This window comes from Elgaria multicarinata, chromosome 7, assembly GCF_023053635.1.
Source record: "Elgaria multicarinata webbii isolate HBS135686 ecotype San Diego chromosome 7, rElgMul1.1.pri, whole genome shotgun sequence".
Lineage (NCBI taxonomy): Eukaryota > Metazoa > Chordata > Lepidosauria > Squamata > Anguidae > Elgaria > Elgaria multicarinata.
Window position 1 is genome coordinate 61,848,591 of NC_086177.1, and position 11,716 is coordinate 61,860,306.

Below are 11,716 nucleotides of genomic sequence, written 5' to 3' on the forward strand. Positions count from 1 at the left end.
CATTAACCCTTTAGCTCCAGCTTCAGTGACCTGCAGCCTAAGTTCTGCTAACAGCCCAAGTTCTGCAAAGGTGCATTTTTGGAAAGTACTTTTCCCCTTAAACGTGTCTCCTGAATAGATCAGCTGCAGTGTGCCCCATGCCCCCGAATTAATTTCTGCATACTGGATATGCTTAGGGGCTTGTCTGTGACCTGGCCAAGGGATGAGGTTCTCCCTTTGTTTCCCCCCATTCCTCCCCCAGCCCCACCATTGGCAGTAGTGTGCTTTTTGGACACCAGGCTTCATTTTGCACTATTTCGCAGTTGCACTATTTCACAGTAGCACAATAGCCCAGCTCACCCGCCCCTTATTATTTATTTATTTATTTATTTATTTATTTATTTATTTATATAGCACCATCAATGTACATGGTGCTGTACAGAGTAAAACAGTAAATCGCAAGACCCTGCCGCATAGGCTTACAATCTAATTACACCCCTAAGGCCACCCACCCTGCACATTGAATCCAATGGAGCTGACTCCCAAATATGTGGAGATAGAATTGCAGCCTAAGCCTATTAGTCGGATTTTGCAGTACTCTTTGTGCCATCAAAAAAGACCTATATATAGAACACAGTCCTTATTGCCCATTCTAAACAAATCAAGCCAGTAGGATTTTAACAATAAGGTATGCAGGTAACAGAAATACAGGGATCTAAGATGAGGGCTGAGATAATTCGACTGACATAGCAAATTGATTTACATTTCCAGGTCATTTGTCTAGACAGAGTGAGCTAGCAGCCTGAATAATTATTAAAGTATGTTTGGCTTAATAGAATTATTGGGACTAGATAGGCAACAGGAGGAAAAGCAGTGTAACATCTCAAAAACAATCAATGATCATTTGCCACCAGTGACCTTCGAAGTGAAATTGTTCCTTTTCTTTGCATGAGAGTATGAGAGTGTAAAATCTATAGATTTGAACATCTCAGAGGCAAAACACATTCTGAAGGTCTTTTTTCTGAGCTGGAGTTCTGCTCAAGTATTCATTTACTTAAATGCATTGCCTGCTGTATCCACAGTCCCAGGGAGAGAGCAACAGCTATTGTTACTACTACAACATTGATTTATAAATATTATTTTTTTTGGATATTGTTTTTCAGTGTTTTTATCTTATGTGAACTGCCCAGAGAGCTTTGGCTATGGGGCGGTATACAAATGCAATAAATAAATTAAATAAATAGACTCATCATATACTTTCATATTGTATAAATATGAACAGAACATATTGGAGATGGTGCATTTCAATTTGCTTTCCTTCATTCTGATCCTAAACACACTTTGGCTGCAATCCTAAACCTGCTTACTAAACACACTTCCCATTGGACACAATGGGAATGACTTCTGATTAAATTTGCATAAGATTTACTCATGAGTCAATATTATGCTCAGCCGAGTCTACTTACATTACAGTGCAAACCTATGTATGTCTACTTAGAAGTACGTCCAACTGGTTTCAATGGAACTAACTCTCGATAACTGGATGTTGGATTGTTACCTTCTTCGTTTTTTGCCTTGAGGTCGAGTTAAATTGGTTTTTTAAACCACTATTTATGTGTAATAATGGAACAAAAGGTGATGATTGCTTCAGTTCCAAAAAGAGTTTCTTACAATCCAATCACATATAGGTCTATTGAAAAGTAAGTTTCACTACGTTCAGTGAACCTTGCTCCCAGGTAAATATGTATGACTGCAGTCGTAATGAAAGGAAATATTTTCTGATGTATATGTCAGATTCAAAATTGGTCATAGATACTCATCAACATACAAATTGCCTTCTTAGTAGATACACCTTATACAACTTTTAGGATATATTTGTGAATAGATCGATATCTTTCAGGATATATTTCTGTATATATATATTCATAATGTCATATAATCTGTTCCACATGTATGTGATGAGAGACCCAATCCCTGTTTATTACTGGAGCCGTACTATCGTGCATCTAGAAATTACTCAAACAAAATATCAACTTCAGAAACTAAATGCAGCAAGAAAGTAGCTGACAGGATTATATATGTTGCACTTGGAGATGAGTAAGAGAAGTGCATAGCAACTGGAAAACAACTTTGATGTTAAACCCAAAAGAATTCATTTCAAGAACAATACTGACTCCCAGGGAGGTGCTGTTATTAGAAATTGGTATTCTAACTAGCAGCGGGTGGACTTCAAATGCTTTGGAATCCAGATAATCCACTAGGTGTTTGAATATTTGTGGATTAGCCTATATTTCCATGAACATGCCTCCTGTCCTCTGTGACTCCCCACACACTAATCCTTAGCTCTCATCTGACTCCCAGCACACCACTATTTCCACCACAGTCATTAAGTGCACCAATTCTAACCACCTTTAAATCATGTGTTGCCTTAAATAATGAATGCCACCAAAGGACCATGAACTGATACTTCATTGGTGATCATCTAAGGCAGGATTGGACATAAAGTAGATCTCCAGATGTTTGGGACAGACCTAGCTTTGTATCATTGGGCTTACCTGTTGCCTTGTACTAAGTTTTGGTCTCCCTCTGCTCCCTCAGAACTGCCATCATGGTCAATTCTGGAAGCTTTGCATCTCTTCCCAAATGGATAGCACTCAGTTCTCGCCATATCAGAATAAGCAACCCCCCTCTTACAATTTTGGCTGCTAGAGAGACATGGCGTATAATATCACATCAATTACAGTTTGATCCATTCTCTCATGCAAAATTGACTATATGGGGAAACCCAGATTTAAGAACTGGAAAGAAAGCATTTTTGTGGAGGACATGGACGGATAAGATTATTTTTACTCTTGCATCAGCACCAAAGCAGCAAATAAAACCTATACATGGAAGCCCCAATCCAGATTGTGCTAATTTCATCTAGCTCCTGTTGAGATCAATGGGGTTTAAATTCATTACAACTAATTTGTTCCACTGTTTTCAACAGGATGTAGGTACAATCAACGTCCTCTGTGTCAGGTCCAATATATTATTCAGCCAGAAGTATGTTTCCAACTGAATATGTGTTACAAAAAGAGAGAGAGAAAGAGAGTTCTATTACCTGATTTTTAGAAAGGTATTTTAAAAATAAAAGAACTGAAGAATCAGTCTTAAGACATATATACATAGGGTGACCATATGAAAAGGAGGACAGGGCTCCTGTATCTTTAACAGTTGCATAGAAAAGGGAATTTCAATAGGTGTCATTTGTATATATGGAGAACCTGGTGAAATTCCCTCTTCATCACAGCAGTTAAAGCTGCAGGAGCTATACTAGAGTGACCAGATTTTATTACATGACATTGGAGAGGGATAGGAAAAGGAAAGGGAAAGGGTAAAATAATACCTTTTTCTCTATAGAGTCTTGCATCACTTCTGCAAGGGAAAGAATGTTGGTTGTCTAATGCTATAACCACAAATACATGTAGGTTATCTCTGATTCCAGTACAGGAGATTATGGGAGGATGTAGAACGAAGGCCTGTGACATAATTACGATATGCCTCCTCAGTCAGAAAGAGCAGTCTGGGGATGCTGGGAACAGTAGTCCAATATATCTGGAGGACAGGGTGAGGAAGGCTGATCTACAGATTCAACAGCTTGTGTTTTTATGGCAGGGAAATAACCATGATTACTTGCTTTAAAAAGGCACAGGAGCAAGGGGGAGTCTTAAAAGTTTCTAATTATATGGCAAGGGGGAGTCAGTTACTCATTGGGTGGAGATTCCCCTGAGCTATCACAATCAGTGGTACCACACCGAACCCCCAGTTGATAATTGCTTTTGCGGGGGTAACTCCCAGCTTCTGTAATGTAGACTATTTCCAATTATGAATTGGAAGGTACAAAACAGCCAAAATTAACCTTCCCCCAAGCACATGGTATGGATGGGCCCTGAAGAAAGTCCCAGAATGTTATTTATTTATTTATTATTACATTTCTATACCACCCAATAGCCAGAGCTCTCTGGGCTTTTATGTTTTGAAAGAATGTCAATCAAAAATCCTGATGGTCCACTGCAGTAAAGCCGGATCTGCCATGCCTGAAGTACCCATATCAGAGAATAGGGATAGAAGAATACAGGCAAGACTGATTCCAAATTGTTCGTTGCTACCCACAAGCAAGACAAGATTGTCTTTCAATATATGTCACTTCATATTCATATATATATATATATATATATATATATATATATATATATATATCAGCAAACACATTGTGGGCATTCCACGGCCAGTCAAATCGAAGCAAACAACAGTTGCTTAACATCTTCTTTTTCCACTTATGATGTCCTGACAGCCTAATCCCAATAGGCAAGGTTCATGTTTGTGTGAGTTACTGATTCTCTTACTCCCAGCACTTGTGTAGTCCTTCCTTCCACAGAGTATAATCCCATGGATTTCTGTGAGAGGCCAAGGGATGGAAGAACTGCACAGCTGGACGGCTTATTAAGTAAATAATCAGAATCAGCAGGTTTAGAGTCATATGGGCACCTGATAAGTAGCCTGTTTTGTTGAGCGATGGAGTATAAAAACCTGAACCCCACAGGCCTTTAGCTGCTGGCAGAGGCTCACCGACCACATACACAATGGCTTCCTCTTCTCTGCTTCTCATTTGCTTAGCTGCAACGGTGTATCTCACTGAAGCTGCACCACTGGTAAGTACTGCATTAGTGGTACAGTGGTTGATTAGGAGATGAAAGTGCAATATTTCCACAAATGTATTACAAAATCTGTACCATAGACAGATATGCTGATCCATAGTAAACATCCCGCCCCCCTCTTCAGATGGCTGCATTGTTAACCAAGGTCGTCTAGGTGAGGGTTCCTTTCCTGTTGCCAGTGCTTGGCTCGCTAGCAGACATGTTCCATTTGTGAAAATCACATGTATCAAACTTCCAACAACTGGTAATGAATCATGTTGGGAGAAAATTCAAAGTTTTAGTTTGAAATATTGGCATATGCCTGTCACAGTGTAACATGTTCTATCTGGTACGTAAAAGGATGCTGAGAGTTTCACCTCTCAAACAGATATCAGTTGTTTCAAAATTTTGCCCATAAATTTTAGTGTATAATGCAGAAAAATTATAATCTGAGAAATCTGACTTTTACAGATGGGCAAGTAGATACATTGCTTAAGTTTGTTTTCCGTTTTAAATTATAATAGCTCTGGTGTTTAATATATGCATATTTAAAGCACGTGTCACTGTGTACGTGTAATCATTACCCCTAAATCCTAAATCCTATTTTTTTGTAATAACTTTATTCAAAAGTTTTGAAGAAGTTAGCACTTAGGAAAATAGCTTATTTGCCTCTGATACATCAATGCAGTCTACCACAGTGCTGAATCTGTTCATTGTTTACAGATCATCTTCTAACTTGGACAATGAAAATGATTTTTTTACTTCTGCCTAAAAAGAGCAGTTTGGTTTTCTGTAATGTGTATCATTAACCAGATAATTGCAAATCTATAACACAATGCTCAAAAGTACTCTGTCGAAATCTAGAACATCGTTTGTGCCAAATGAATATTCATAGATAACTCAAGCCCCATTGAGGGACTGCCTTTAAATCAATGGACGAAGAGGAGAGGAACTGTGGAGAAGGCAGGGGGGAAGCTGGTGTTGTTTTGCGAGAAATATGAGTCAACAAAAACCTATTTATTAAGAGCAAAGCTTGAACTAACCTATCTTTTTCTTTTGTGACTGCTTTTAAATACCCTTAATAGGCAATTTCCGAGCTGCATACTGTGCCTATCTTTATCACTTGTACTAATCCCAAGCGGTAGCTAAATTCCACACCCCACATCCTCACAAATCTAGGAAGAATTCAGGCAGATGATTAATTTGCAACATGCTCCTTTGTGCCCATAAAGAAGGCTGTGGTCCACAGACACACATTGATAGATATTTTATTCTGCCTTATCATCAAGGTAACCCACGGCTCCATTGACTCCAAATGTCCTCTTATGGTGAAAGTCCTTGATGCTGTTCACGGAAGTGCAGCTACCAACCTAGTCGTAAGAGTGTCCAAACAGGCTGAAGATGGAACCTGGAAGGAGTTTGCTAATGGGTAAGTTGCACTGCATGCAAAGTGTCTTGAAGAGCAAGTTGGACATGTTGAGCCCAGTCTCTCAAATTGTACAAACTTGAACACAAGCCTGCCACCCACAAACCTTCACTTTCAAGCCTCATTATTATTTGTAAAGGCTTGCATAGATTATTGATATTTAGGGACAACTTTCCACCTTAGCACTGTGGGGACAGTGTATCAGTAAGTTGAAAATGGTAAAAATGTGATGGGGCTGTTTATCTATTGGTATGTGGCCAAGAGACTGACTTCTTAGCAATATTAAATTAAAAATAGTCACACATCTCTACTACTCGACATCTCCTAAGAATCTTGGGAACTGCATGTGGTCCAAGAAGGACTAGAAATTGCCCACATCCATTCCAGAACATACAGAGGTGTGTCAAGTTGCAGTGGGTGGGTAGGTAGTACAGTTGATTGTAAGTTATAGCTTCAGATAAGAAAGATTTTACTCAGTGTAATCTACAGAAAATATGTAAAATAGTCAAGGAATTTTAGACACAGAAGGAAAACGTTAGGGGAGGGTGTAGAGCTCATTTCCTATCCATAAATGTTATTGATGCTACATGTATTTTATTGCTCTCAGTTTAAAATCTTTCCATCACCTTTCTTTCCCTAACATACACATCTTTCCCTTATGTAAGCAATACCATACACATTTTTCACCAATTCAAACAAAACTCAGTCTTCATTATTTTAGAAGCAAATCTGCAAAAAATGCTTTGAATGCTAGTTTGAGAATGACACACAGAATTGCTTAATCCAGAAATATCTTAAAGCAGCTTTAAATGAGACATATTCTGCACATTTCTGAAAGGGAAAAATAGCTTTATTGAAAGGTAGACCCCTGGATTCATGTATAATATATATATATATATATATATATATATATATATATATATATTAATTACAGACCTTCAAACTGTGCATGCATCAATACGGGAAAACACCTGTCCTGATGAGCTATGAGGCTTTTGGTAGGCACTGAGGAATAAAGAAAGCCAAGCTCTGATGCTGTAAAACGATCTTTTTCTTTATTTTTTATTTAATGAGTTCTTCAATCTGCTCAACACGTTTTGGAAATTATCCTTCTTCAGGAGCTACATGTAAAACAAGTATATAACTACGAATTAGACAAGCAGCAATTTAAATATGAAACATTAAACAGTTTGATATTAAACGCTGAACAACACCCATATCAGATAATGACCTTTTCAAAATCCTTTGCTAACATAAAACACTATAACTAAACGTTTGCCCATTCACCTGAAAACACAACAAATGAATGCACAACAATTGGTAGGCACTACCTAATTTATCAACATCCCCTTTTCTATCAAGTCCTTTACATAACTTAGGTGAGTCACATTACTTTCAATTCAACAAATAGCCCATCTCCCAAGTCTTATCTAGCTGGGTGCCACAATTCATGGTACCAAAAGCCAACATAAGATCCCTGAGAATTAGTAGGGTTACATTTTCCAACTTCTCCCTTTCAGGCCCTCCAAGAAAGATTCTTTACTGAAACTAGAGTGAAATGGATTCAGATAATCAGTTTTGTCTTGGAGTTACATGGCAACCATCCATTCAAGCACCATGCCCAAGAAAGGGGTATTTGCCATCTGGGCGATAGTTATTTCAGGGTCCAAGGAGGGATTCCTCAGGAGTCGCCTTACAATTGCATCCTTCGGCTCTCTCTCATAGAGGCATTTATTACCTCCTGGACCCCCTTCTGTTAGATATAATAAAACAAGAAGGGAACAATCAAGTAAGCATGTGGTAGGGAGTTCTCCTCCAAACACCTTGCCCATATCCTGAGGCCTCACCTAAGTTCAGAAGCTTGTGCTCAATGCCATATATCTGGCCAATGGCAGGATCTACACTACTGCTTTAAAGCGCTTTATAACAGTTTTGACAACTGTTGGGGCCCAGGACACACTGCATATACAGGTTTCAAAACGTTTTCAAAGTGCTTTAAAGCGCTTTAAAAGCAGTAGTGTAGATCCCCTCAATGACAGCTGTTCAAACCAGCAACTAGCTCCTGCCTACTCCTGAGTGTTACAACTTAAGAAGATTTAAAAGAGCAGGCGGAATGTGATTCTGTTTACTTCCCTAAATGAAAGCAGCTAGTTCTGAAATAAATTAATTTCAGGGCAAACTTTGCATCCTCATTGAGTGCAATGGAATTTACTCCCAGGTACGAGGGTATGGATTGCAGCCTAAATCAACTTAAATCCAAGCATTGCTGCTTAATTAACATGTTGATTAAGATTTTTGATGATGATGATGATGAAAGATCAGCATTTCCCTATGTCTCTGATCCAGCACTTTATCAGCACTCCAGTAAGGACAAAGGACTAGTCCTCCATGCTTTGGTTTCACCATTCACTCCTACAGCGGGCAGCACTGCATGAAAGGATGTGCAATGAAATGCATGCAGGGAGAGAAAAAACTTCAGAGCTTCATGTATGAATCAAAAACCCCTACACATGGAATCCAAATCTAGAGTAGGCCCATTGAAATCAATGTGATTCAATCATAATTTAATTTGACTCCCTTAAGCATGACATTGGGCATGTTTAGACAGGCTTTTTTTTTCATGTGATCATCATGGTTTGGTTACTGGTTCCCACAGGCTTTACATGATGCTGTCACCATGCAGGTGTTCTCATATCTTCCCCCACTTTTCACATGTTATTTTGCTCAGGGGAAATGTATTTCTTGCAGTCATGTGATGAAACCCCATCATCTCCCCATGTAATCCTCCCATCATGCTATTTCCTGCTTTGTGTGGGCAGGTGTGGGCAGATGGACAATGAGGAGGGTGAGGGTGGTTGCAACGGCCGTGAGCACATGCAAACATTTCCATTTAATTCCCTCTCCCAGTGTATACTCAAATGAGAAAAGTATTACTGTTACTTTTACAGGGACAATACTGATTTGCATGTGGGGTTGGGGGAGGCGGACCTCTGAAGATGTGGACTTCTGAACTTGTGAGGAAGTGTTTCATTTCATGCCAAGAGAGGAGAGGGGCTACACCAGAGAGGTGGACAACCAATAAACATCCTGTCAGGCTCCATCCACCCTTGTAAATGGCTTATAGCATTATGCATTAAAAGAAAAACTGGCTGTATAAAGGCCCCATTTAAATCTCAAAGAATCTGGAATAGGAAAAAGTGGTAAATTGCAGGAGAAAGTGACCCATCTGAAGACGCCCTTACTTTGGATTCAACTGATGTATCAGAATAAATGTAAATACCATGTATTAAGAAAAGATATCATCCTTACTAATTTTATATATTTCTGTTATAGGAAAACAAATGAATTTGGGGAAATCCATGAGCTTACAACAGATGAACAATTTGTAGAAGGTCTGTACAAGGTGGAGTTTGACACCAGCACATACTGGAGGGCATTCGGTGTTTCCTCTTTTCATGAATATGCTGATGTAAGTATTTGGATATGGATGTATATAGTGTTATATAAACCAATAAAAGACGTTTTTATCCCTTATCACTAGTTCCCAAAGAAGCAGATATGACTGTGGAACAGCTTGCTATCAGCTATGCAAAAGTGTTGATGTAGGGAAAAGAGTGCAAGCTGAAGCACTCAGCATGTGTTGTGAGCATTGGCTATATTTCGGAAAGTGTCTGATCTCCTAAATAAATCTCATACTAATTTTCCCTTAAGTCTACTAGACGTTTACCATATTCAGAACCACTGAATCTATGCATCTGAATATACCCATTCAGCTGGACTACCTCTTGTAACCAAAAATGTCTTCACTAAATGAAAGGTGAAGACATGTTGTAAATTTGAAAGAAATAATGCACTTTATTTATTAAGGATGCAATCCTATGCAACTTTTGGCAGGAAAAAAGCATCCAACAACTTGCATTCCCCAGCTAGCATAACTGGCTGGTGAACGCAGGGAATTTTAAGACTTTTTTTCTGCCTAAATGTGTATATGATTGTGCCCTAAGCCAGCTTCTGTTGGTTAGTCATTACAAGCTTTCAAGTTTAACTTCTACATTTATTCAGACTTGCCAGTTCTTGGACTATGTAGGAAAAACAGGCCACGGTAGTGAATGGATTGTGCCAAAGAAATTTTGTTTTCCAAAGTGCAAAATGTTAGAAAATCCCCTGAGGCACACATTCACTTTATATTCTGCTTGATGGTTATCAAGCACTGTTATTTGTAATACCCCTTACATTTTGCATACAGCTTAAGACAGAAAGAAAAACGTTATAGTGGGACACTGCTGCATGCTTCTCAAAAATAATGTGGAGCCTTCCAATACGTTTTTATGTTGTGTAATAAGGAAAGTTGCTTTGATTTACTAACAGTGTGAAAACAAGGTATGTTTCTCACTGACCAATGACAATGGAGAGCACTACAGGACTTAATTCCTCAAAACGATATTTCTGCACTAAAAAGCCAATGGGAATTTTGCAACTGAATTTAGTTTACTTAAATAAATCCATAGTCTTCCTGTATTTTAAAGTTGTGTTAACTGAAATCTAAACATAGTTTCTCTATCAAACAATTTATTTTCCTGATAGAAATTCTGATGTGAACTCAATGTTTCCCCCACTTGCAAGAATATTTCTATTTATTGTAATGAAGAACCAATCTATATATTATTTTTGTGTATAAATAGATCTGTTTCTTCTATTGAAATTAATTTGGCAGTCCAACAATATAGACTTCCACATACAGATAGGACTAATTGGGTAATTTATAAGGCAACTGATTGTGGATCAATTTGTAATGTAAGAAAACTATCAAAATTCTTGTTTTACAATAAAAAAAGTACTGCATTCCAAAACTGTGTTTTCTTTTTACAGGTGGTTTTTACTGCTAACGATTCTGGTCATCGTCATTATACCATTGCTGCTCTTCTTAGTCCCTATTCTTATTCAACCACAGCTCTTGTCAGTGACCCAAAGGAATGAGACCATATGCTACTCCTACAAGGTTCTCTCTGCTGTTCCACTTGTGTAGAATTATTTTAAAGGAGGCAGTTAATTTGTATAACCAGTGGCTTGTTTACTATAGTAGCATCTAGCACTGACACCTTGGCTAAACTCTGTTTGAAATGCATCAATAAATATTTCTTCTCTAAACACTTTCTCTAAACACTTTTTGCATGTGCTATAAACAAGTCAATTCTATTCAAACAAACATGTGAAACACACAATACCCCTTCTCCATTATATCTCCTTCTCTAAGTTTGCTCTCATTTTCAACATTAAGAAGCCAACATACCCAATGCTAATCATTAAGATTCCATTGATCACAGGATCTCCTGTGACAGATCAAAAACAGGGTGTACTGAGGGCCTAGAGAGAAGCAATACACTGGAACAATGGGAGCCTTGCTGAAGAAAGAGGGAAAATCTATAGACACCATATGTATAGTGGAAGTTGGCAACATGTGGCTCACCAGATCTTTGGCCTGCAACTCTCAGAAGATGTAGCCAGCAAAGCTAAGGGGTGCTGGGAGTTGTAGGCCAAACCTCTGGAGGGCCACAACTCCCAGCAGCCTTCACCACTGGCTTTGCTGACTGAGACCGCTGGGAGTTGTAGGCCAAAACATCAGGAGGGCCAG

At 38.6% G+C, this 11,716-nt stretch overlaps 1 protein-coding gene across 1 annotated transcript; it reads left to right on the forward strand.

The window, feature by feature from the left end:
• The first annotated feature begins 4,401 nt into the window (after positions 1-4,401).
• Positions 4,402-11,232, forward strand: TTR (transthyretin). Its single transcript, XM_063130676.1, has 4 exons — positions 4,402-4,673; positions 5,948-6,087; positions 9,418-9,553; positions 10,954-11,232. The coding sequence occupies exons 1-4, from the start codon at positions 4,605-4,607 to the stop codon at positions 11,059-11,061; spliced, it is 453 nt and encodes a 150-aa protein (XP_062986746.1). The 5' UTR covers positions 4,402-4,604; the 3' UTR covers positions 11,062-11,232.
• Positions 11,233-11,716: the final 484 nt, after the last annotated feature.